Here is a 22,590-nt window from a genome sequence, read left to right as displayed (position 1 = left end):
ACTGGACTCAGAAATCGGCGTGGAAACGAGTATGCGTGCATCGACTAGAGTTACAACAACAATTCACAGTCCAAGACCCAAGGAAAGTAGCGCTAGATCTCTTCCTTGTCCTCGTCGAGATCTCGCTCCTCGCCTTCTCCTGCTCCTCGCCGGCCTGACTCGTCGACAAAGCCGTCGTCCTGGTAGTACTCGTCTTGTGGCTCGTCTTCGACCATCGTGTCGGGCTCGAGAATCTCTTCCTGGCGGTAATCGCGCGTCGCAGTCGTGGTTTCAGGGTGCGGCGAGTTGTCGAGGTGATCTCGCACGAGTTGAATCAGTTCGAGTTGCTCAGACTCTTCCGGGAATCGCTCGGCGACATCCTCGATGCACTGCGGGGTCGAGCATCTGTGTGAGTGCCCGCAAACAGGAGACACGGACCGCAGAGACAGATACTCACGACATGTAGCTCGACGAGAGTCGTCGGAGCCGAGTTGACGAGGGACAGCCGTTCCGCTTTTGTCAGCTGGTGGTACTTGGGCTCCTGCTCGAGCTGATCGAGCAGACGGGTGACCGACTGTTCGGTTTGCCTGGTAGTCGGATGCACCGGTTCTTCCAAGTACTTGATCGCCTGCCAATGGTCGACGGCGTCAGCACACACAAGTTCCTTGGGAGAAGACAGCAAATCATTCTCGGACCTCAAAGGTGACGGTCTGCAAGTCTTGAGGCTTGATGCGATCCTTTTCAGTAAAGTCGAGACTGTCTCCCATCGTGCCCGAACGGTTCGCTTGTTTGCGCTCGTTCAAGAGCTTGAGCTTTTGATCAGTCGATGCGCGCTGGGTGCGCAACAGGAGCAGCACCTCGAGGTTGGAGAGGAAGCCGGCTCGCTCGTTGAGAGTCTGTCCAGTCGAGAGGGTCAGATTGATCTCTTCGCGCGCTGATTGAACGGTCTGAGCTTGCCTCCATGATCCGAGAGCTTGTGATGAAGAGAGAGCGCGTTGGTGACGGCGAGCACATGCGCTTCGCATGCGCAGGCTGCTCTCGATCTCTCCACTGTGTCTCTTCTCTCGGTCTCTCTGCAAGGAACAAGGTGAGCGCGCCAAGTCAATACACGGCGGATGACTCGCGAGCCACGGTCCAGCGAGGAGTGACCTGCGTTCGAGCACTGTGACCCGTCATCGTCATCTCGAATCCGCACCACTCGGCCCGCACTCTTCAAGACTGACACTCGCACCCTGCTCCAGGTTTCTCGTTAGAAGCAACTACAACACCGCCTACATTGTGACTCGCCTGCGTTCCGGATTCGGCCCCTATCGCTCGCCCGCTCGTCCTCTCTCCACCCACGACAACTCCCGAAACATATCGCTCTGCTACCATGGCAAGCTCGATCCCTGAATTCCCTCTCTGGCGCTATCATCGCAAGCTGACTCGCCTCCTGAATTCCCTACCAGTCCAACACGCTGAGACCGTATCTCAACTGCGTGCGGTCAACTCTAACCGCCGCTCTCACCCTTGAGCCGTTCGCATCCCAGGTCGCCGAGCGCCACAATGTTGCCGAGATTGAAGCGCAGTACGTCTCGTGCCATCTGAACCTCTGATTCTCATCGCGCTGACCTGCTCTCGATCGCATTGTCCGCAGATCGACGCCTGAAGTCCTCCTGGCGCCGCTCACCATTGCTCGCAACCCCTCTGAACGCGTGCTCATCGAACCTTCGATCAACTCGGTCCGGTTGTCGATCAAGATCAAGCAGGCCGACGAACTTGAAGAGATCCTCGCGCACAAGTTTACGAGGTTCTTGATGATGCGAGCCGAGAGCTTCGTGGTCCTGAGACGAGTGCCCGTCAAAGGCTACGACATCAGCTTCTTGGTCACGAATCGCAACGTTGAGGACATGATGAAACACAAACTCGTCGACTTTGTGATAGAGTCAGTTCTCACTCTCCTCTCGCAATATCTCTTTCTTCGTAATCAATAACGCTGACGCACCCCGTTTCTCGTTGCTCTCTAGATTCATGGAAGGTAAGAACTCGTTTTGCGCTCTCCTCTCTGCTTCCATAGTTCCTGACAATCTTGTGCAGTGGTGGACAAGGAAATCTCGGAAGCGAAACTGTCGATGAACGCGCGAGCACGTATCGTCGCCGAGTCGTATCTGTCCACCGTCAGTGCACCATCCGATTCGAGTCGCAAGACCTCACGAGCTGATCTCTTTCCAACCTCACAGTTTGCCTAAAAGCCGTGCCCAGAGGGATGCGTGTGTGTAGTCCTGTAAGAAAATTACGTTTCTTTTGTCTCCCCCGGTTGCATTGCGGCGAGAGTGAGCAATCCCGGTCCAACGAAGTAGCTGCGCGTCCACTGGGCACGCTCGTTCCGAGACCTGCACCAAATCTCGGTCTCTGGTTCAAGCGGTCCAAGTTTGCACTGGCCGTCTTACCGAATCGCGGACACGGACGGCGCAAACGGGAACAGCTGACCCCACCGATGTGGGGCGGAGTTTGTGCCGATAATGCCGAAGTCTCCACATCGCTTCGACTTTCGCTCCCTCTCTCTCTTCCTCCAAACATACCCTTTGAACACTCGCGACCGTCACTTGAAGGCTCGCTTCGATTACAGCTGCTCGCCCTTCGCTTCGCTACTGACAAAGCTACAGCACGCCATCCGCCTCACCGCTCACACCACGTACATTCAGGTATCATGTCTCCGTCGGCACCCTCCGAGTCAACCGCAGTGTCGTCATTCCCAGCTGGTACGCTGCCTGGCGAACCCGAACCGACGACGCTCAAGGCAAAGAACGGAACTTCCTCAGAACCCTCGACGACGACGACTCCGACAGACGACACCAAGTCGCACCAGTCGGCCGATCCCGAATCGTTCTTTGACAAGAACGATTCCGATTTCGTCAAGTTGATCACGCCGCCAAAATTCGATTCGGTCGAAAAGGAACGAGAGTACCTCAAGGAGAGGTTGGTCGCCGCGATCAGGATCTTTGGCAAGTTTGGCTACGATCACCATGTTGTGAGCTTGCTTTCTCCTTTATTTTAACCGCTATCCGAGTGCAAAACGCTGACTGTTCGCTTTTCGACGCAGGCTGGCCATTTGACCGTTCGGTACGAGGGACTCGGCTCACAAATTCCTCCTCTTCAATGCAGTACTGACTCTATCTTCGTTCACTTTGTGCTTCGCCGCAACAAGAGATCCAGCCCGGAACCACACTTTCTGGGTGAACCCGCTCGCACTTTCATTCAAACTCGTAACCGTGTCAGATCTCTTGTTGGTCAACGAGGAAGGAGAGGTAATTGGTGGCGGCAAACCTGGGCGAAGGATCGTCAACAAGGCTGGGTTCCTGATTCATTCTTCCGTAAGTCTCCTCACTCTCTCGCCACTGTGCATCTACTGAACAATATGTTGCGAACCTACATCTAGATTCACAAAGGTCGGTCTCAGCCTCGAACGGCACGATATTCATCCCAGGACTGACGATTTCGTGGTCCGCCTACTGTTACAGCTCGCCCGGACGTTGAAGCCATCTGCCATTCTCACTCGATCTACGGCAAGGCTTTCTCGACACTTGGCAAGCCGGTGAGTGGCGTCACCATAGCCCTTTGGGCGTGCGCATTCCTGGGTCCGTGCACTGACGACAGAATTACTGAATGATGGCAGTTGACGTTCACGACGCAAGACTCGTGCTCGTTCTACCAGGACATTGCCCTGTTGAAGCAATTTGACGGCGTAGTCTTGTCTTCGGAAGAAGGACAATTGATTGCGAAAACTCTCGAGAAGAAAAAGGCAATCATCCTTCAAAACCATGGTCTCCTGTCAGTAGAAATCCCTCTTGCGCGATGCAAGTCTTGTTCCTCCCCCTTGGATCCTGACATGAAGTACTTTGTGACTGGTACAGGACTGTCGGAACCACGATCGACTCGGCAGTCGCATGGTACATCCTGCTCGAGACTCAATGTCAAGTTCAATTGCTCGCTGAAGCAGCTGCTGCCGCTACGGGCACGATGCCGAAAGAGATTCACCACGAAGACGCTTTGTTCACGGCGAAACAAGCCGGTAGCGATCATGCTGGGTACTTGTTTGCGAGTCCATACTTTCAAGTGATCGAGAAGGAGGAAGCTCATGAATACAGACAGTGATTGCCGTGTCTTTCTTTTCTGTCTCGTGACTTGTAAGCTTGTTCAAGTACATCAGTGACGAATCAAAAATCAGTCAGTACGTCAGTAAACTTGTGCCGGTGCGCGCTGAAAAGGTTCGAGGCAGAGAGCTTCCTCGTCTGTGTGATCGATTCCGACGTGTGAGATTACACAGAGTAACGGGATTCAACTACTGCGCGACATCTTTACTAAAGAGGCAGACGACGCGAAAATTGTGTACAAGCGAACAAGCGTTTGGCGGGAAGTCGAGTCGAAGCAGTGGTTGCGAAAAAGGGTTATCGCTGATTCATCTCGTCATGTTCCGACTCGGATTCATCGTAAGGATGACGTTTGATTTCCTTCTTTGCATCGTGCGCCTTGGCTCGATTGATTTGAGGTGCATGCGCTTTCTGTGGGAATTCGGGTACGAAAGCTCTATTGTCGATATTCGCAATCGACAAGGATCTCGAGAGCGATATTGGGGGGTAATTATTCAAGCTCACCCTCCATTCCGATTGAATGAATCGACGACGATGAGAACCGGTCCAGCCTGGGTGTTCGGCTTTCAACTTGTCGTTTTGTTCACGGTAGTACGCGCGCCATGCCGGGTCTTGACTGTCAAAGACGAGAGTGAGGAATGCCAGGTGAGCGACCGATACAGGGCAGCAAGAGGAAGGCGGGCGGAGAATGACGCACGCTGGAGGCAACTTGACTGTCGCTGCTTTCGGAGAAGTCCCCGACAACGCCCAAGAGGAGTCAGTACCTCTATCCGCATCGAAGACAACGGAGTCATAGTGGGCAGAGCTGTGGGGAAGGTGAGGGGACTTGCCTTTGGCGGGCATGATTTCGCGAGGTTCGTGCAGTGTTTTGCCGAGGGGATTCTTCCTGGATTCGTGAGACTAGACCGTGACGAATCGTTGTCAGTAGGTGGCGGACTAGCAAAGTTAGCTGACCTACAGGGTACCGGAGCAGGCTGCAAAGTCGGTGGTAGGAGGAGGAGGAGGAGAAGGAAGAGAACAGCCAGTCGCCGCGCGCGCGTGCGGGACGCGCAATGTCAAAGATACTCGATACTTCGCTCTCTGATTTGACATTGGCAAAGCAAGGCGCGAGCAGCCTATTTGGGGAACCACTTTACCGGAGACACGTGACACCGAGAGGGAAAATGGAAAGGTAATTAGAGGGGTTGTTTTTCTACTGTTATACCGAGGACACTCCAAATGAGGACCAAGCACAAATACGCTGAAGAGGGAGAGAGACAGAGACAGTCACTACAGAAAGGAAAATCGAGCGAGACCGAGAGAGGCACGCGAAAAGCGCGATAATAAGCGTGAGGATTTTGAGACGACGGTGAAGAGTAGCATCTTCAAGAATCGACGAGCGGGTGAAGGGACGGCAAAGTCAAGGGTAACAATGATATGACGGCGAGAGAAAAGGCGACGAGCTGGCAAAAAGAGACAAGGGTATATCGATCTCGGAATCCGACAGTCGAGAGAGAAACATCGACGACGCTCAGCGTCACGTGTTGGAACGGCGGAAGGAGGCGCGAGTCTGTAAAGTAGCGGGACTACTTTTGGGCTTTCAGACTCGTCGAGAGCCAGTTGAGACCTGCAGAGTCGCGTCAGGTTCGCTCGCCCATCGCAGACGGCTCACAGGTGGAGAGAGGACTGACCCTCGAAAAGACCGTCTCCATCAAGTGCATTCGAAGGGTGGCAGTACCACGATCGATCCTTCATGCGCAAGAGACCGAGCTTTTCCGTCACTTCTGTCGGGGTCATCGCTGTGGGATCAAGCCAGTTTCAGCTTGTCGTCGATTGGGGTCAAAAGTTAACCGAAACGGCGTACCATCTGGCAAGTCCTGCTTGTTGGCAAAGACGAGCAATAGGCACTCTTTCATCTCTCGGTCGTTCAGGATCTTGTGCAGTTCCATCCGAGCCTCGTCGATCCTTGCTCGATCTTGCGAGTCCACCACAAACACGAGACCTTGAGTTCCGGTGTAGTAGTGGCGCCACAAGGGTCGGATCTTGTCTTGACCACCTACGTCCTGTTTTGCCAGCACGCGTCAGTTGATTCCATTCGGAGTGCATGAGTAAACCCGGGCTACGTACCCATACGTTGAATCTGGTTTGACGAGGCGGTGGTCGGGCGTCAGTCAGAGTTTGGGTTGGGCAGAAAGACGGAAAATGCAAGGCTCACTTGACATTCTTGTACGTTACGGTTTCGACGTTGAATCCGACGGTCGGGATCGTGGTGACGCTCTGATTGAGCTTGAGTTTGTACAAGATCGCTGATCGGGTGTACTCGAGGTCAGACAGGGGCAAACGGAGGTAGCGCGATCGCGGGGCAGATAGATGCGGCTCCTGGACTCACTCGTCTTGCCTGCTGCGTCGAGTCCGAGCATGAGGATTCGCATCTCCTTGTTCCCGAACAATTTGCCTGCACGTCAGGGTGCGCCGGGGAAGGCGAGTCGAGCGAGGGTGTAGATGAAAGGGGGGCGGGTCCCGACAGGAGGAACGGTCATGTCGCAATTGAAACGTGCACAAAAGCCAAGATGGTACATATATACAAAGGCAAGATGTCAGTTCTCGAGCTGGAGATGCCGGAGTGAGGGCGTGCGTTACGCGCGCGGATCAAAGGAGGTTGCACGTGCCCAAGGCTTTCGAGAGTCCCGAACCCATGGTCGTCTACGAGGTGGTTTGACGGTAGGAGGAAGCTGTGCGTCGAGTCGGGTCGAGCGCGTTGGTTCTAAACGAGAGTGAGGCAAGTTGGATGAGGAAGAGACGGTCGACGGCGACGCGCGAGGCGAGCGTGAGCGGGTCTGCCTCCAGTCGCCGCAACGCGTGTCCGACCTCGAGACGCGCATCCATCGTCATCAGCGAGGACAACCATACAATCTGTTTACCACGCAAGCCTGACGCGACTCTCGCCCCTCTCGGCAGTCGGCGCTCGTCTCCCCACCCGACCCTCCACTCGACGCTCCGATCTCGAGACCACCCAGCCAGCACAAAGACACTACTTGTTTCACTGTACGTACTACATCTATCTGTGGCGAGCTTGCAAAGAGCGATCTGGCTGGAGAAGATGCATCAACCTCTCGGGCCCGTGTCGCACAGCGGACCCCTTGGCGCCATTAGTCCCGAAGCGGCAGTCTACGACGAGATGCTAGAGCATCGGGCTCAGGCTGCTCAGCCTTGACCGCCAGTTCGAGGACGACCGAGACCCTCGATAGACCGGTTGACTGACGAATCGCTGCCGAATCCAGGTCCACGCCCGGAACGACACTTCGCCTAGGCGCCTGACGGCTACCCCAAGCAGAAAGTGTACGGACGACAGTCGACATCAGCGGTGCTGCTCTCTTCGCCGGACGGGAAGCGCGTTCCATCCTGCCCCACCTCGGTACCGCTCGCTCACGCCATGTCGGCAGTCGACCTCGCGCAAGGTTCCTCGCGCGAGTCGGCGTCGGACGTGCACACGAATTCAGCGAGCGAGCGAGAGATCTCGTCTCCAGTTGACATCCCGATCCCAATCGAGGCGGACATCGATCCTCCGCTGACTGCGGTCGAGCCTCGCCCTCCCTCGCCCCAGCACTTGCATCCTCCTGAGCAATCCTCCTCGCAATCGACGAAATGGTACAAAAGATCCCCTGCATCCTCGTCTTCGTCGCTTCTACCCCTTCCCGATTCGCAAGAAACGAAGCAGTCGGGCTCGTCACGCCTAGCGAGGTCTCTCCGTTCTCGCTCGGTCGGTTCGATCAGCCTCTTGAACGCGTCACCCTCGCCCACTTCGGAACCCGTATCTCCGCGAGCCCCGTCTCCAGGCCGCCCTGCGACCGCCTCGTCCTCGTCCTCATCGAGACCACCGCTCGATGTGGAAACTCGCAGAGGATCCGCCACTTCGACTTCGACCCTCTCTTCGTCCCCATCGTCCACGATCCTCCACTTTGCCGCGTCGCTCAAACCGTCGAGCCCACATGGCAGGAGAAAATCTTCGAGCGATTCCACTCGACCCGATGACGAAGCGTGGTCCAGCGCTCATCTCGATCACGCGCCGACGAGTGAGAACATGACAAAGACGTTATCAAACTCGTCTTCGAGCAAAGCTTCTGTTCGCTCGGGAGAAGGTGGAGGCAAGTTCGTGCAGAGTTTGCGGAAAACTCGATCAAAATTAGGGCTGCTGGGATCCAAAGGGAAGGAGGAAGCGCGAGTCACAGAAACAAACATATCCGGAGACACGTCTCGGACACCAGCCGAAGAGAGGGAAGAGGAGGAGGAAGACGGCATGATGGTCCAGTCACCTGTTCTAACCGTGGTCGAACCTCCGTCTCCATCGGATTCGAGAAAGTTCAGCCAAGAGTTTGGCTCTCTGAATGACAAGTCGTCGCTCGTCCAGCGACCGGAATTCGATCCAGCAACTCCCTCTACGAGTCGGTTCTTCGGTCCTGGATCTGCGCAACCGCAGGCGAGTCCAACTGGTACGACCGCGACGCAAAAAATCGGGGGTTGGTTCAGCTCGATGATTCACAATAACGGTAGCTCTTCTGCCAATTCCTCGCCGTCATCATCCCCCGAGAAGTTGCTGCGTTCGCGAGGCAGTTCGCACACGCCTTCGTCGACTTTCAGTGCATCCCCGACCAAGAAACTTTCGACTTCCTCCCTATCACTCCCACCTTCGGGAAGCCTGACTACATCCCCGTCGACATCTTCGCGACTAGGACCGCTCGACCGTATGCTGGACAAGGCCGTGCAGTACTTCCTTGATACCGACTCGAGCGTTGACAAATGTCCCGACGACATCTGGGTCCTCGGTGTCAAACACGAGGGCTGGAGACCCAGCTTGGGAGAACGAGACGGGGCAACGACGAGCGAGATCGATTCCAAGCGCAAACGGAGTTTGACAGGCGGATCTGCGAGCTCGATCCCTGCCGCGAACGGGACGAGGAACGATGCGCCTGCGCGAAGATGGAGCCCGGTCAAGTCTCGTGCGACAAACACGAAGCGTCAACGTGAAATGGCTGATCGCAACTCTTCCCCTCGCGCCGCTTCCCCGACTCCTTCTTTCCGCTCGGTATCCACGAACTTGTCCGGCGAATCTTCGCCGCTTCCCAGCTCGTTTCCATCGGATGATCCAGTAGCAAGCACGATCAATGGGTGGCCTGCCGCGTTCTATGCCGACTTTTACTCTCGTCCGGCACTCACCTATCGGACGAACTTCCCGTCAATTCCGTGCTCCCCAGCGCAGCCTTCCTCGGCTCAAGGAGCTATGCAAGGCATGTTCAACTCGCTGAGCATCAGTATCGGAAGAGGGGGCCGGAGTCCTGCGAGAGACGAATCCGGGTTGAACAGCGACACTGGCTGGGGATGCATGCTCAGAACGGGGCAGAGCCTGCTCGCGAATGCTCTCATTACGGCTCATCTCGGTCGAGGTAAGCCTGACACCGAGATTCTCATTCAGTTGTCCATCATGCTCATCGATTCGATTTTTGTAGATTGGAGAAGACCAATTCCTCCTTCATCCCTTCCTATCGTTTCTCCATACGGTCAACCTGCTGCTCCGCTATCTCACAGCACGACCTTGCCTCCGCTGTATACGACGTACACTCGGATCCTGTCTCTCTTCCTCGATACTCCCTCGGCATCTTCCCCGTTCTCGATCCACAAATTCGCACTCGAGGGTCAACGCCTCGGCAAATCGGTTGGAGAATGGTTCGGGCCTTCGACAGCAGCAGGCGCGATCCGGAAACTCGTCAACGAGTTTGAACCGGCTGGCATGCGAGTCGTCAATTGTGTCGATGGAACCCTGTATGAGAACGAGGTGGTCGCGGCTTCGACAAAGGACACCAAGTGGGATACCAAAGTGCTCGTGCTGATCAACCTGAGGCTTGGTATCGACGGGGTCAACCCAATCTACCATGAAGCAATCAAGGTCAGACTTGCTCTTTACCATCTCCTGCTTTTGCGCAGAGGCTGACGTGTCTGGAAACACTACACTCGCACAAAATAACAGGGCATCTTTCGGATACCTCAATCTGTCGGGATTGCAGGCGGACGGCCTTCTTCTTCCTACTATTTTGTAGGGAGTCAGGCCAACTCCTTGTACTATATCGACCCGCATCATCCACGACCGGCGGTATCCACTGTTGCACTCCCTTCCGAGCTCGAGCCGTTAGTCAACCGGATACCGTTGTCGCGTACGACCGAAGGTGGCGAGCCGAACGCATTGCTCGATACGTTCTTTGCGACTGCCTACGACGACTCGGCGTGGCGGACGTACCATTGCGACAAGGTCAGGAAATGTAGCCTGTCGAGTCTCGATCCGAGCATGTTGGTCGGGTTCCTTGTACAGGACGAACGGGACTGGGAGGACTTCAAGATCAAGGTCAGAGAGGTATGTTTTCTTTCTTCTTCAGCGGTCTGTGCTTCGTTGAAGAGTAGAACCGAGAACTGATCGCAAGGTTTCTGGCATTTGGCCGACGTCAGCAGCTCGGACAGTCTTCGACCGCAATTTTCTCCATCGCGGCGGCACCCCCGAAATGGATGAGACGCACTTCGTCCATGGCCCTCAATGCGACAAACGTTCCAACGTCAGTATCACCGGGAGAAGATTCGTTCTCGGAACTCGACGAAGATTCTATCGTTGACCGGCCCACGAATCCCGCATTGGGAGGCCCGGTGCTCGAAGATCAAGGTGATTTCTCTGAACCGGAAGGGTGGGAACTTGATTCAACCGACGCGAGCGACACGAACTCGCTCAGTGATCGGGAGGGCCCTGCCACGTCGACGCACGAACGGCGACCTGACGACCGCTCGGACGATGAAGAGGTCGAGCCGGTCTTTGTCGATTCGCGCACGTCGCTCAGATCACGCGAATCTACTCGAGGTACTAGATAGACACCTCCTCACTCTCTTTTCCATGTAGAAAGCTTTTCCCCTCATTCCGTCTTCCCTGTGATCGTTGCTGTTTTCGTTTGACCCTGCGTTACAAAACCTTGTTGCTATTCTGTTGCCAATTTGTTCTTCTCATCATTCGTCTGTCAGGGGAAGAGAACCGTAGAGCGCTGCTCGTCTACGTCGAATCCAGAGGAACAGAGGCTTTATGCGAAAAAGGTGTTTACAGTTGATGCGAATTGAACATGTGTATAGGGAATTGAAGATATGTATAGGGAATCAACGCGAACGATCTACGAGCCACGATTCGACTTCCTCCTTCGACATGCCTCGTTTCCTCTGTCCCGGTAGTCGATCCATCGCTTGATGCACGAGTGAATCAAACATCTGATACTTGTCCCCTGCGTAGTGTGTACGAGCGGGATGACTGAGCGGATAAGTCTCTCGACGTTCGTCACGATGGTTGCAGGTCGATGGTGTCGGATGCAAGATATCTCCCGCTGAAGCTCGGTTCCATCCAAAATCGTTCAAGTTCGGGACGTGTTGGTTCGAGGGTGGAATCGGGGAAGAAGTGTACTCGGAGATGACGTTGAGATCGTAGTACGCAGGTGCTGTCGGTGACAAGGCTCGAGGGGGAAGGCGAGGAGTAACACCATCCTTGGGATGCAAGAACGAGTAATTGTCAAAATTGATCGTTTTGTAAGGTGTCGACGACGGCAAGGGAGACGACAGGGACAAGAGATCAACATCGGGTGATTCGAGCGAGAGACGCCCGTACGGTCGACTAGGCGGAACTTGAAGCGACGAGGAAGGTCCGTCGGAAGATTGCGACGAACAGGATGTGGTGGTCGCCGAAGTGAGCGCCGGCAGCGAGCTCGAAGACGAGGTCCTCGCTTCTCGTTGGCCGAGGTAGAGTGGCGGAGACAGTCTGGACCCAGTCTCGGGAGCTACGTCAAAAAGGCTCGGGCGCCGCCTCGGCGCCTCCGCAGCTAGCGAGTATCCCCCAAAGTCGACCGGGACCGGCGGAGGAGCCGCCGAGTGCGATGTAGGCCCATCGCTGATCAAGGTTGAAGTGATGCTCGACCTGCGACCACCGACTGCATGAGACCATTCTGGCGTATCGGATCGAGGCAAGGACAAAGCTGATCCCTCTGAATTTCTACGTTGAACGGTGACTGGGACAGATGCAATGGAGACCCGACGTGGAGTCGCGAGACACAGCTTCGGCTCCAGCGAAGGGAGAGATAGCGTGAAAGACGGCAAATCGGCGGCGAGGAGCTCGGCCATAGGAATCGAGACGGAATCGACTCGACTTGTGCGGAAGCCTTGCTGGACCGTAGCTTGCAGCGCACTCGAGGTAGATTCGACCTCGCTCACGACGGAGTGCCGAGACCCTGTGGTGTAGGCGCTTGAGCGATAGGACGAAGACCGACTGAAGTTGGAGAATCGAGGTCGTGGCACCGCTATGGGCGAGCGGCGTTGCATTGAGCTGAAGCGGTTCTGATACGATGCAGCCGGATGTCCATACGGCAGGCGAGTCGAGACTTTCACCGGGGCCGGGTCGACAGACAAGAGCTCGGATTCGAACGGCACGAAAAGGTTGGAAGCTTCGACGGCCGTCACGAGAGGGGATGCCGGGATTAGCGAGCCGATCTGAGTGTCGGACGGAGAGCTATGTTGAACTTGAAACGAAGGCTGATCGAGCTGCATCCACGATGCTCGAGTGGCGGGAGAGGGTGCTGCAGAACGAGATGTCATGGCTGGAGACGGCTGAGAGCTGCTTGACGCCGACGATGTGTTCATGACAGGTGTCCCATTGCTGGTGCGCGCGAGCTCTGCATACCGCGCGTCTCCCATCCGCTCGGCCTTGAGCACGACAATCTTGCCCACCTCCCTGCTTTTCCTCTTGCTGCTCTTGGATCGACTGACCTTGAGCATACCACCCAGCCTCGACCGAGATGAGTGTGTGCTCGCAGTTGAGCTTGCGCGCAGCTCGATGACAGGATCGTCCAGCGCAGCTCGATGTGTTCCCGGAGTAACCGGGAGGATCGGATAGGGCCGAAACGCAGCAATATTAGATGCAGCCTGAGCTGGTGTAAGCATCGGTCGAGGACTCAGGCCAGAGGCAGACGACGGGGACCAGTGGGAGATTGGTGATCGAGGGTGGCGAGCTGGAGGGGAGTCGAAAGGGGACACATCGGTTGTATTCGAGGATGGGATTGGATGTAGAGCCGGAGAAGCGACGAATGACGTGACTTGAGGACCATTGAGGCTGTAGTTGACGTCGAACGTGAACGCCGGTGTGCAGTCCCGCGGCGGTCCTTTCTTCGATGGAAAGATCGGCATCTTGTCTCCGGTGGTCGAGATGGCAGTGGTCGATGCAGACCGAGTGATGCGCTCGAGCGATTCAAGAACGTCGTCAAGCGCAATCGATGCCTCCTGACTGAATTTCCTGCCGTTCACGCGGATCATCAAGCCCTCGCGGTCGTCCTCACTGTCATGTATTTCGAGGCTGTCGTCGTGCTTCTTCGGACCCTCGCTGATCGTCAATACTGGAACTACGTGGACGTTTTCGACCTCGTTTCGCTCATTTGAGCCTTGACGGTTCTTGGGCTTGCGTATCAGGATCGATTTGCGACGGGGCAGCGCAGCTGGTTCCGACGCGCGCCTCCAGACCGGAGGCGCAGCTGAGCTAGGCTCTGTTTGGGATTGGACAGACGCGAACGTGTGCGGCTTTTTGGGCGCGGCTTCTCCTCCATCGAGAGCGAGACTGGCAGCTGTCGAGGCGAGAGGAACCGAGGGGTTGTTGCCCATGATGCAGCCTATCGTTACGGTCCCAGAGTCAGTCTGGGTGATCGCTCGGCCTAAAAATGGACGCTAGCGCCAGCGCTTGACGCACGAAAGAGCCGCAAGAAGAGTTAATACTGCGAACATTCGCGAAGTGGCAGCATCAGTGTTCTGAGACGTTCGAGCGAGCTACACATGGATGTTCACGTACTGGTAGGTATATACAGGGATGCTGAGCCAGCAGCAAGTCAGGTGTCTACTCTCTCCGGCCGAGAGTGGGATGGTGGGTTCGAGCTAGAGCTTGTCGACTGTTGGAAGCTTTCTGTGCACAGCACAGCTCACGAGACCGGCTCGATGATGCAGGACCAACTGGATGGGCTGAGTAGGCGAAGAGCGACCTGCTGACCAGAGGCAAGAACGCCAACGGGGTGCGTCCGCGAGTATTGCATGCAGCTTGCCTGCGCAATTAATCTGCGATGTCGCACATCTCGGAAAGATGAGTTCTGGCCAATTAAGCGAGATTGACTTTCCCGAAGCGATCGAGGAGAACAAAGCGGCAGCACCCGATCAGGCAAGTTTCCTCGGGGCCGGGCGGCAGGTCATCTTCCGAACGTGGCGAGAAGTCCTACCGACACACGGCATCGGCAACGGCCTCCGGTTTGTGTTTGTTACATGCGCGGGCCCCGCCAAGGTCGAGCGAGCAGGAGTGGAGCAAACATGCGGAAAGAAAACCCGGCCGGACCGCGAGCTCAGCTGCCGCTTTCGTCGACGACGCAACGCAAACTCTCATTGGTGCGAATGAAAGACAAGAGAGAAGTAACATCGATCGGGGAGGAAGCGGACCGCATCAAGTTGCATAGAAATCGGCGCAAGAGGTAGAGTCGCGACATCCGGAGGGAAAATGAGTGGCACTGAGCGTCCAAGCTACTCGTCGTGCCCTGGATCGACCGTCAACCAGTCTTTGAAGTAGACACAGTCCCTTGGATTGACGGGCGCAACCCCTTTGCCGACCGATCCTTTCATCTCTCCCCATTTCGCCAAGCTGACCCCGATCGCCGCACCGGCGCCTCCGAGCATTCCCACTCCCTGAATCCCTCCTTCGAGTTCAATCTTGAGCTTGGGGCCTCCTCCTTCCAGGAGCGACAGATCAGGGTACGAGTCGGACACGGTCGTCGGTCGCTTGACCACTCCCGCTCGCTGTCGTAATGGTTCCGAGCAGAATTCTTCAACGGGACATTTGCCGCACGGCATGTCGGTCCAGCCGATGACGGGAGTGTAAGGTCGCACGAGTCGGTAGACGTAGTCGTTCAAGTTCTGATGGTCGTCGATCGCGTGTTCGTAGTCGAGCTTCGGTTTGACGTCTTCCTGGTCGGACCCAAGTTTGAACGGGTCGTCGTCAGAGTCTTCCTCGTCAGACGCCAAAGCCTTGAGCTTCTTTTTCGATCGATCCTTCTTCTTCCGCTGGCTCGCTTTCTTCTTCTTCTTTCTGCTCCCTCCATCATCGGAATCCTCGTCACTATCGTCCTGATTGTCATCGTCTTCACTGGCACTCGCGCCACTGTCGTCACTGCCACGTCTCCGCTTCTTCTTGCTCTTGGCCGGAGCATCCTCGTCGAAATCGCTCTCGCTGCTGTCGTCGTCGTCGCTGTCCTCCGTTTTCGATCGCTTCTTCTTCGCTTTCCCGTTCTTGCCTCTCTTGACAGTTCCCTTCTTGCCCTTCTTGGACTTTTTCTTCTTGCGCGACCCATCGTCGTCACTGTCATCGTCGTCACTGTCGCTCGACTCGGAACTGCTGCTCCCGACATCAATCTTTTTCCTCTTGCCCTTCTTGTCCTTTTTCAGTTTCGAAGTGCCGTTGCCATTCTGGTTCGCCTCGGCGCGTTTCCTGGATCGGTCGTCCGAATTGCCGATGAAGACTTTCTCGACGATCCCGTCATACACCATGAGGTCCATCAACGCTTCGACGTGTTTCGGTTGCAAGTCGACTTGGATCACTTCGGTTTTCGAAATGTATTCGAGAATCGATTCGATCCCAGGTAGGAAAGGTGTCGCCGAGACGGGGTAAATCGGTCGGTATCGAATCGTCGACATGGGGTCATCAGGAGGGTGGTACGTTTGAGATTTTGGAATCGACTGTCAAGAATACGATTCCTTGAGATGAGCATCACGCGGACAATTCGAAGGGTACGAGAAAAACTGACGTGATCCTGCAAGTGTTTCTGCACGACCTTTTTAAGGGTATCGACGAGCTCGGTATCGAGCTCGTTGTCGGTGAACCAGGGACCTCCAGTCAATTCGACCGAAGGTTGCAGCCCGGCAAGCATGTAAATTTTTCTCGTAGGGAACTGACAACAGACAACACGACATTGGAGTGAGTTTTGCTACGGGTTTTTTCAGGAAGACGGAAGGCGGCAAGGTTCGTACCTTGACGGATTTGACGGTTTTGATGGATTTCCTGCCTTCGAGGATTTTGAGCACTTTCGTCATGGTCGTTCTTGCGAGTCCAGTCTTGGTCGTCAAAGTTTTCGTCCAGATACCTGCACAGACACGACCGCGTTAGGCTACATACTCGCGAGAAAGGCAAACACGAGAGGGAGACTCGCCCAAATTGCCGGCGTCTTTGATGTAATCCAACACGAGTTTCTCTTCACTGTCCATTGCTCCGATTCTATGACACAAGAAGGCAGAGGTCAATCTTGTCAGTAGAAGTTGCGAGGAGGGTAGAGGGACGAGACTCGACTCACGCTTTCGCCTCCTCCTTCTTGAGGAACCTGAACATGATCTGACCGCTCTGAGTCCTCAGCATTTGCATCAAGTTCTTCCTGAGCAACCCATTGACGGCATCCTGAACCGAGGGCGAGATGGACAATCCACATTGGATCATCAACTCTTGTTGCCCAATCTCCTGCGACGCGCTCGACTCGGAACGGATCAGTCCCGTGAATCTTGTCAAGTATGAGAACGAGCTGAGCTAGCGTACCCGGTTCGGTGCTTGGGATCCGACATCTAACAATTTCTGTTCGATCGGACTCAACTTGCCGCCTCCTGCTTTCGCCTTGGGCCCCGCGCCCGAGGTGGAAGCTTTTGGTGGCATGTCCCCCCTTCACTGTCGGCGGCCCGCGAAACTTGGCGTTCTAGACGAGAGTGGAGCAAAAGGGGAAAGACGGACGAGGGTTTGTCCTTTCGAATTCGAAACACTCTCCATCACTCAAGTACCAACACATCAACCATGTCGATACTCGAACCCACGATCGCGTGCGAGTCTCTCGTGGTCCGAGTCGCGCACCTGCACGCGCCCGAGTTTGACCTGGTCATGCAAGTGAATCGCTTGTCGGCGAGTTCAGTCATGCTGTTCGTCTCTCCCGCCCTCGTCGACAACTCTTCAATCATGCTCGACACGAGCGTTGCCATGCCTGTCAGTCACTCCCACGCTCTCTAGTCATGGTCGTTTCGCCAATTGACGCAAAAAAGACCTTGGTTGTTGAAGTAGAATCGATTCGCGTCGTCTTCAGCACCTACCTACTCGACCGCAATCTCGAAATCCACGACAAGTTCCCTGTCGCTTGCTGCTCGACTCGGTGGGTTCAAAAGTCGTTCTAGGATCGAGAAACACTCAAAAAAACTGACTCGGGATCCGTGCCTCGGTTAGCGAAACGATACGAGCAACAGATCCTCGTCTCGCTCGATCTCGACCAATTGCCACAGATCGTCGGCACGGGTATCTCGATCGACACGCTCATGCTCTCGATCGAGAGGGCCTTGGTACTCAAACTCGACACCATCCTCGAACGTCGCAAGAAAAACTAGTGGATGTGTAAACAGCCGTGTACATAGAAGTGGAAAAAAGTCCTTGTTGTACCCATGATGAAAACGAAATCCAAATCTCAACCTGATGAGCACCACAGAGAAGGAGAGTAACCAAGTCCGCCCCCGCCCTTTTCGGAATCTTTCTGCGCTTCAGACGGTTTGCACGGTTGCGTATTCACTCTCGACTCCCGGTTCCAGCAAGGCAGCGTGTCCGAGGATCAACACGGCCGAACTACCCACCAACCAGAAGAACGTAGCGATCGGAGCTGGAAAGAGAGAGAGTGTGGGCTTAGTCGAGACCACAAACAAGGCGCGAGAGAAAGCTGTTCGCACCCGCAAACCACAGGATCGGCAAGCCAATGACAAACAGAGTCGTGTAGCAATGCTTCTGCGTGATCACGGTCGATCCGACCTGCACGTCGGCCGTCAAGAACTTGTTGATCGCGGCAAAGCCCTAGTTTGCCGAGGCAAGTCAGAGTCAGCAGGTCAGCACACCTCGCACAAGAGTTGAGAGGAATGGGCGAGGTCCGTACGCCAACGAGGAAGCCGAGCGCGATCAAGAGTAACGGGTTCGTGAGGAGCGAATACACAGCCAACAGTCCAACCACTGTGACGACAAAACATGCGCGATCCCACGGATCAGCTCGACAAGCACGCACTGAATCCTAACGAGGAAGGAGACTTGCGCAGTAGGTAGTTGCCAGCAAAGTATTTCGTGTTGCTGTTTTCTCCAAAACGCGATCATTCAGACGATATGACTTTTGTTGTCCAAGTCACGTGGATCCTTACTAGGTAATTCGTTGGGTTGCCACCTATGAGCGAGCAGCGTGCGGATGAGTGCTGTGGCCATGGAGAGCACCCGAGAAGGACTTACACCCATGTCTGCCGGTTTCGACACTCGCTGTTGGCCGAAGGAATGAGTTCTGCGTCACAAGCGGCGCTACCAGGCGAAGGGAGACCCACCTGCATGTCAAAGAACTGCAGACACGACGCGCCGGGTTGCATTAGCAAAGCGCGTGTCGGAGACTGGAGAGGACAGAGAGAGAGGCCGTACCTCCTGAGGTGGTCGCAGGTTCTGCAGCTTGTCCTGCTATGCGTGGGCCATCGGTCGGGGAGCCGCGTCGGTTCTCGGAGCGTCAGTGAACCGTCGCCATGCACACGAGTCCAGCGAACGGGGATCCGCGCGTACCCTGAACTGTTGCAGCTGCTCGGGGAAGCGTTGCATGAGCTCTTGCGTGTTCATCGTGACGAGGTGGGTCGGGTTGGTGGAGTCGCGAGAACAGATGGCGCGCCTCTTTTTGGAGTTGCTAATTCGATTACTCTCGTAGTCCTCGCTCTCTCCCATCACCCCTCCAATCGCCAATTCGCTCGATCATATATCAGCGAAGGGTCGATCAATACACGATGAAACTTCACGACGTTCTCCTGACGCCGCATGTGCCCAAGCACAGCCTGTTGCCGTCCCTGCGCGAGTTCACGCTCGACTCGTTCCCGCGATCGTACGCCTTGTCAGCCTGGCGCGACTACTACCTCGACACGGCGACCAACCCGCTTCATCCTGCGCTCCTGTTCTGTGGGGCGATCTCGATGATTGTTTGGCTTCTCGGCGAAATCACCGGTACGTCATACCTTTCCCGATCCTCTCGCCCCCACCTGTGCACCGCGCTGACCGCTCCTGCTGCCGCGCTCGTTCAATTTCTAGGTAACGTGTCCCAGGTCGACCGCCTGTGGACGACCCTGCCCCTGATCTACTCGGCCCATTTCACCTTTATCCCGTACCTCAATGGCTCCGTCTCGCACATCTCGGATCTCGACCACCGCATGCTCCTCGTCTTTGCCCTCCAGTGCTGCTGGAGCGCGAGGCTCACGTACCAGAGCGCCCGCCGAGGCTTCCTCGACCCGTTCGTCTCTCGTCTCTTGGTTTCGAGCTCGATCGCCTGCGCCTGAACTCACGCTCGTGCATTCACAGCCGCTCCGAGGACTACCGCTGGCCGCTCGTGCGCAACAAGATCCCGACGTGGGCGTTCAAACTCCTCAACTTTGTCTTTATCGCCTGGATCCAGAATATCCTCCTCATGATCGCCGAGCTGCCCCAGTACCTCCTGTTGACCCACTCGCTCGCTTCTTCGGGACACGTCTCGCAACTCAAGCGCCTCACCTCGAAGCACGCCGAGAGCGTCCGCGTACCGCTCAACGTTGCCGACGCCGTCCTCGCCGCCGCGTTCCTCACGACCCTCGTGTTCGAGATGCGCGCCGACAATCAGCAGCAACGGTTCCAGAATCTGAAGCATGCCGCGCTCAAGAAGGACCCGAGCACGAGGACCGACAAGGAGAAGAAAGCGATCGAGCGAGGCTTTGTCACCGGCGGACTCTGGAGCTGGATGAGGCATCCCGTAAATCTGCTCGTCTCGCACGTCTTCTTCTTTCGACCCAAAGTGCTAACTTGTGTATCGTACCAGAACTTCGCCTGTGAGCAACTGACGTGGTACATCTTGTACGGGTTCACGGTCCTGCCGTTCTTGCCCCTCGCAAGCTCGATCACCTCGCACCCGCTCTCGACCTTCTCGTCCCACTTGACTCGCTCCAACACGACCAAGTTCCTCGTCTCGGTCTCGGACGCGTTCCCTTCGATTGACCAGTTGCTCACCGCCATCGAGCACCCGATCGCCTACTTCAAGCACCTCGACCTCGACTGGAACTCGCTTCGCACTCGCATCCCCGCCGACCTCAAACTCGCGGGATCGCTGGCAGTCAAGGAATGGAAGCGAGACGAAGGCGTGTACTGGAACTACACGATCGTCGCGCCACTCTTGATGAGCTCGTTGTTCTTTGCCTCGACCGACCTGACCGAGAAGATCTCGGCGGGCAAGTACCCGTAAGTTTCACAAAACTTTCCTTACCTTTGGCTTTCCATGAAAGCGTGCCGACTAATCGTTTCTGCTCGCAACTCGACAAAAAGGCTGTACAAGGTTTACCAGAAGCGGGTTGCCATGTTTGTACCCGCCATGACGACCTTCAAGGGTTTGTGGCTCTTCCTCACGGGCAGACGGGGCAAGGTCGACCGACAATTGTTCGGTACCGGCGAGAAAATCATGGTCGGCAAGATCAAGGAGAAGAAACTCTGAAGAAATCGTTTTCGTTAGCGAAGCTCGAACGTCTTTTGATTGAGGCATTTCCTCATTGTGGGATGCGAAGAAGAGGTGGAGCAAAGAAACGAGGAGGAGAGAAAGACGAAATGCGCACACAAGTCAATCCACATCACATACTGTACTAAATTCAATGACTTTTTTTGTACAAAACACACTCCATAAAGTTTCCTCATGTTCCATGAGTCGGCCTCTGAGAGGATCATCGGCTTGTAAGCGAGGTCGCACCCGTTTTGTTCTACCGGATATCAGAACAGAGTAGAATAAAAGGGTTGCAGTATATAGTGTTTTACATGAGCGGGGCTGATATACAAGCTCGGTTGATCTAGTTGGTCATGATGCAGACCTAATACTTTCACAAGTTCAGTCTGATGTCGGCGGTTCGATCCCGCCACTGAGCAAATATCTTTTGCCTCCGCCGTCAGTGCGAGCATAGCCTTTTTGGTGGGACTGTCACTACAGTCTCACCGCGATACGCACTGCACCGGGTTTCGCCAGGACTTCGAATAAAGATGCTCCTGGAGTTCCTTTGACAACGTCGAGGCGCTTCCTATCTCTCGTGGTAGATATGTTCGAGAGAGCTCTGCTTTTCGATAGCGATCGAGACAGGAGAACGCACACCACCTGGCAAAAGGAATTAGCCGGGGGCGCTGAATGCAGAGTGACCCTCAGTGGGTTCTCCTGCTGTATCAAGTGGGAACCTTCTGTCGAGGGTCACTGGACCGTTGAGAGCTGTCTTGACGTGTATGCGGGGACGAGAAACGGGGTTCGGACACGGAACCAACATAGCTCACACTGATGTCGTCTCGGCGTTCACCGCCAACGGCGCAAGTACAGATTCGTCTGCCGCTGTTATTCGGATAAACCTTGCGCAGGCATTACACTGAGTTTTGATGATCGGAAGGAAGCGGGCGAGGGAGATGGGACGGAACAGCCCTGAAGGTTGTAGGTCTAGCAAAAAGGCATCAAGTCTGATGCGCCTTTCCGTCCCAGTCAAGCAAGCGAATCTTCGACTGTCGCGAGGCTCGTAAGAGTACAAAACTGATGGTTCATATCTCGTTTCCAACGCAACAGTGAATTCCGCCGTTCAAGAGTCGCATTTGCAAAATCCAGACGGATCGAGCGCAATATTTTTGGTTGCGATGGTCACGAGACCGACTGGAGCGTTAAACTTACGGTCAAGAAAGAGGCTGTCTATTGCGCAGACACTTTGTCGCAGTCACGACGTCCTTGTTTGCTGACGAAGCTCGGGCAGAAAGGTAACGAGGTACCGACGAGTGGTTCTGGCACTTCGGAACCTCTCCACAACACATAGTTCGCCCTGGACCCCGATCCCGAATGTCGATTCACACGATAATGACCCAATGACTAACAGCTTGAGCAGGAAGAAAAAGTCAAGTCTGCTCTGACCACCGGAGAGGCAAAAGATATTTGCTCAGTGGCGGGATCGAACCGCCGACATCAGACTGAACTTGTGAAAGTATTAGGTCTGCATCATGACCAACTAGATCAACCGAGCTTGCTATATGCTCGAGAGCGTTATATAAACTATATAAGCCACCTATAGCAATCTTCTGGTCGAATCCCGCTATCAGCGCAGCGCGGTATGTGACGACCCTCGGGCATAGGTATAGCTCGTTTTCCGTCTTGACGCAGCTGACGAGAGAGCTTCACAGCGAAAAAGCCATGTGTGCGCTCGGTTGAGCTTGAGAGTCTGATTCACGCGTCGGTGCAATTACTCGCAGCAAACACGGCCAAGATCGAGCAACAGTCGCTCTGAACAAGAGCCCCGCAGACAATGGAAGAGCCGAGACGCTCAGGGGTACTATGAGATGATGTCCCATAATGCGCCGAGCACT

At 55.3% G+C, this 22,590-nt stretch overlaps 11 protein-coding genes across 11 annotated transcripts; 5 read left to right on the top strand and 6 right to left on the bottom strand.

Moving 5' to 3' along the window:
- Positions 1-92: 92 nt before the first annotated feature.
- RPC17 (DNA-directed RNA polymerase III subunit RPC17) lies at positions 93-1,004 on the bottom strand (the record flags this gene model as incomplete). The annotated part of the gene is made up of 3 exons (XM_076677137.1): positions 93-368; positions 437-607; positions 675-1,004. The coding sequence occupies 3 exons, from the start codon at positions 1,002-1,004 to the stop codon at positions 93-95; spliced, it is 777 nt and encodes a 258-aa protein (XP_076535656.1).
- Positions 1,005-1,094: 90 nt separating this feature from the next.
- ARC19 (Arc19p) lies at positions 1,095-2,207 on the top strand (the record flags this gene model as incomplete). Its single annotated transcript, XM_076677136.1, has 7 exons — positions 1,095-1,123; positions 1,221-1,257; positions 1,428-1,546; positions 1,616-1,903; positions 1,986-1,996; positions 2,056-2,135; positions 2,199-2,207. The coding sequence occupies 7 exons, from the start codon at positions 1,095-1,097 to the stop codon at positions 2,205-2,207; spliced, it is 573 nt and encodes a 190-aa protein (XP_076535655.1).
- Positions 2,208-2,668: 461 nt separating this feature from the next.
- On the top strand, positions 2,669-4,113 carry JCM15063_004091 (uncharacterized protein; the record flags this gene model as incomplete). The annotated part of the gene is made up of 7 exons (XM_076677135.1): positions 2,669-2,989; positions 3,062-3,081; positions 3,167-3,332; positions 3,398-3,407; positions 3,480-3,553; positions 3,635-3,789; positions 3,873-4,113. 7 exons carry the CDS (start codon positions 2,669-2,671, stop codon positions 4,111-4,113), a joined length of 987 nt encoding a protein of 328 aa, XP_076535654.1.
- Positions 4,114-4,406: 293 nt separating this feature from the next.
- Positions 4,407-4,952, bottom strand: JCM15063_004090 (uncharacterized protein; the record flags this gene model as incomplete). The annotated part of the gene is made up of 3 exons (XM_076677134.1): positions 4,407-4,520; positions 4,614-4,725; positions 4,807-4,952. The coding sequence occupies 3 exons, from the start codon at positions 4,950-4,952 to the stop codon at positions 4,407-4,409; spliced, it is 372 nt and encodes a 123-aa protein (XP_076535653.1).
- A 722-nt stretch (positions 4,953-5,674) lies between these two features.
- On the bottom strand, positions 5,675-6,785 carry JCM15063_004089 (ADP-ribosylation factor family protein; the record flags this gene model as incomplete). Its single annotated transcript, XM_076677133.1, has 7 exons — positions 5,675-5,715; positions 5,780-5,887; positions 5,953-6,151; positions 6,216-6,228; positions 6,304-6,394; positions 6,478-6,543; positions 6,758-6,785. 7 exons carry the CDS (start codon positions 6,783-6,785, stop codon positions 5,675-5,677), a joined length of 546 nt encoding a protein of 181 aa, XP_076535652.1.
- Positions 6,786-7,521: 736 nt separating this feature from the next.
- On the top strand, positions 7,522-10,994 carry JCM15063_004088 (cysteine protease ATG4; the record flags this gene model as incomplete). Its single annotated transcript, XM_076677132.1, has 4 exons — positions 7,522-9,529; positions 9,593-10,029; positions 10,111-10,491; positions 10,587-10,994. The coding sequence occupies 4 exons, from the start codon at positions 7,522-7,524 to the stop codon at positions 10,992-10,994; spliced, it is 3,234 nt and encodes a 1,077-aa protein (XP_076535651.1).
- A 276-nt stretch (positions 10,995-11,270) lies between these two features.
- On the bottom strand, positions 11,271-13,805 carry JCM15063_004087 (uncharacterized protein; the record flags this gene model as incomplete). Its single annotated transcript, XM_076677131.1, has 1 exon — positions 11,271-13,805. The coding sequence occupies one exon, from the start codon at positions 13,803-13,805 to the stop codon at positions 11,271-11,273; it is 2,535 nt and encodes an 844-aa protein (XP_076535650.1).
- Positions 13,806-14,702: 897 nt separating this feature from the next.
- JCM15063_004086 (uncharacterized protein) lies at positions 14,703-16,872 on the bottom strand (the record flags this gene model as incomplete). The annotated part of the gene is made up of 6 exons (XM_076677130.1): positions 14,703-15,911; positions 15,980-16,123; positions 16,203-16,315; positions 16,382-16,446; positions 16,523-16,683; positions 16,759-16,872. The coding sequence occupies 6 exons, from the start codon at positions 16,870-16,872 to the stop codon at positions 14,703-14,705; spliced, it is 1,806 nt and encodes a 601-aa protein (XP_076535649.1).
- A 135-nt stretch (positions 16,873-17,007) lies between these two features.
- JCM15063_004085 (proteasome assembly chaperone 4 family protein) lies at positions 17,008-17,585 on the top strand (the record flags this gene model as incomplete). The annotated part of the gene is made up of 3 exons (XM_076677129.1): positions 17,008-17,193; positions 17,269-17,356; positions 17,428-17,585. 3 exons carry the CDS (start codon positions 17,008-17,010, stop codon positions 17,583-17,585), a joined length of 432 nt encoding a protein of 143 aa, XP_076535648.1.
- Positions 17,586-17,735: 150 nt separating this feature from the next.
- Positions 17,736-18,828, bottom strand: YIP3 (Yip3p; the record flags this gene model as incomplete). The annotated part of the gene is made up of 9 exons (XM_076677128.1): positions 17,736-17,851; positions 17,919-18,039; positions 18,119-18,192; positions 18,272-18,306; positions 18,375-18,397; positions 18,460-18,486; positions 18,549-18,563; positions 18,640-18,672; positions 18,775-18,828. The coding sequence occupies 9 exons, from the start codon at positions 18,826-18,828 to the stop codon at positions 17,736-17,738; spliced, it is 498 nt and encodes a 165-aa protein (XP_076535647.1).
- A 161-nt stretch (positions 18,829-18,989) lies between these two features.
- JCM15063_004083 (uncharacterized protein) lies at positions 18,990-20,710 on the top strand (the record flags this gene model as incomplete). The annotated part of the gene is made up of 5 exons (XM_076677127.1): positions 18,990-19,203; positions 19,288-19,486; positions 19,555-19,978; positions 20,045-20,460; positions 20,545-20,710. 5 exons carry the CDS (start codon positions 18,990-18,992, stop codon positions 20,708-20,710), a joined length of 1,419 nt encoding a protein of 472 aa, XP_076535646.1.
- Between the last annotated feature and the right edge of the window lie 1,880 nt (positions 20,711-22,590).

Source organism: Sporobolomyces koalae (assembly GCF_050403365.1).
Source record: "Sporobolomyces koalae JCM15063 DNA, S_koalae_JCM15063T_v1_ctg7, whole genome shotgun sequence".
Classification (NCBI taxonomy): Eukaryota; Fungi; Basidiomycota; class Microbotryomycetes; order Sporidiobolales; family Sporidiobolaceae; genus Sporobolomyces; species Sporobolomyces koalae.
The sequence above is the reverse complement of the archived record's forward strand: the minus strand, read 5'-3'. Positions and strand labels throughout refer to the sequence as shown.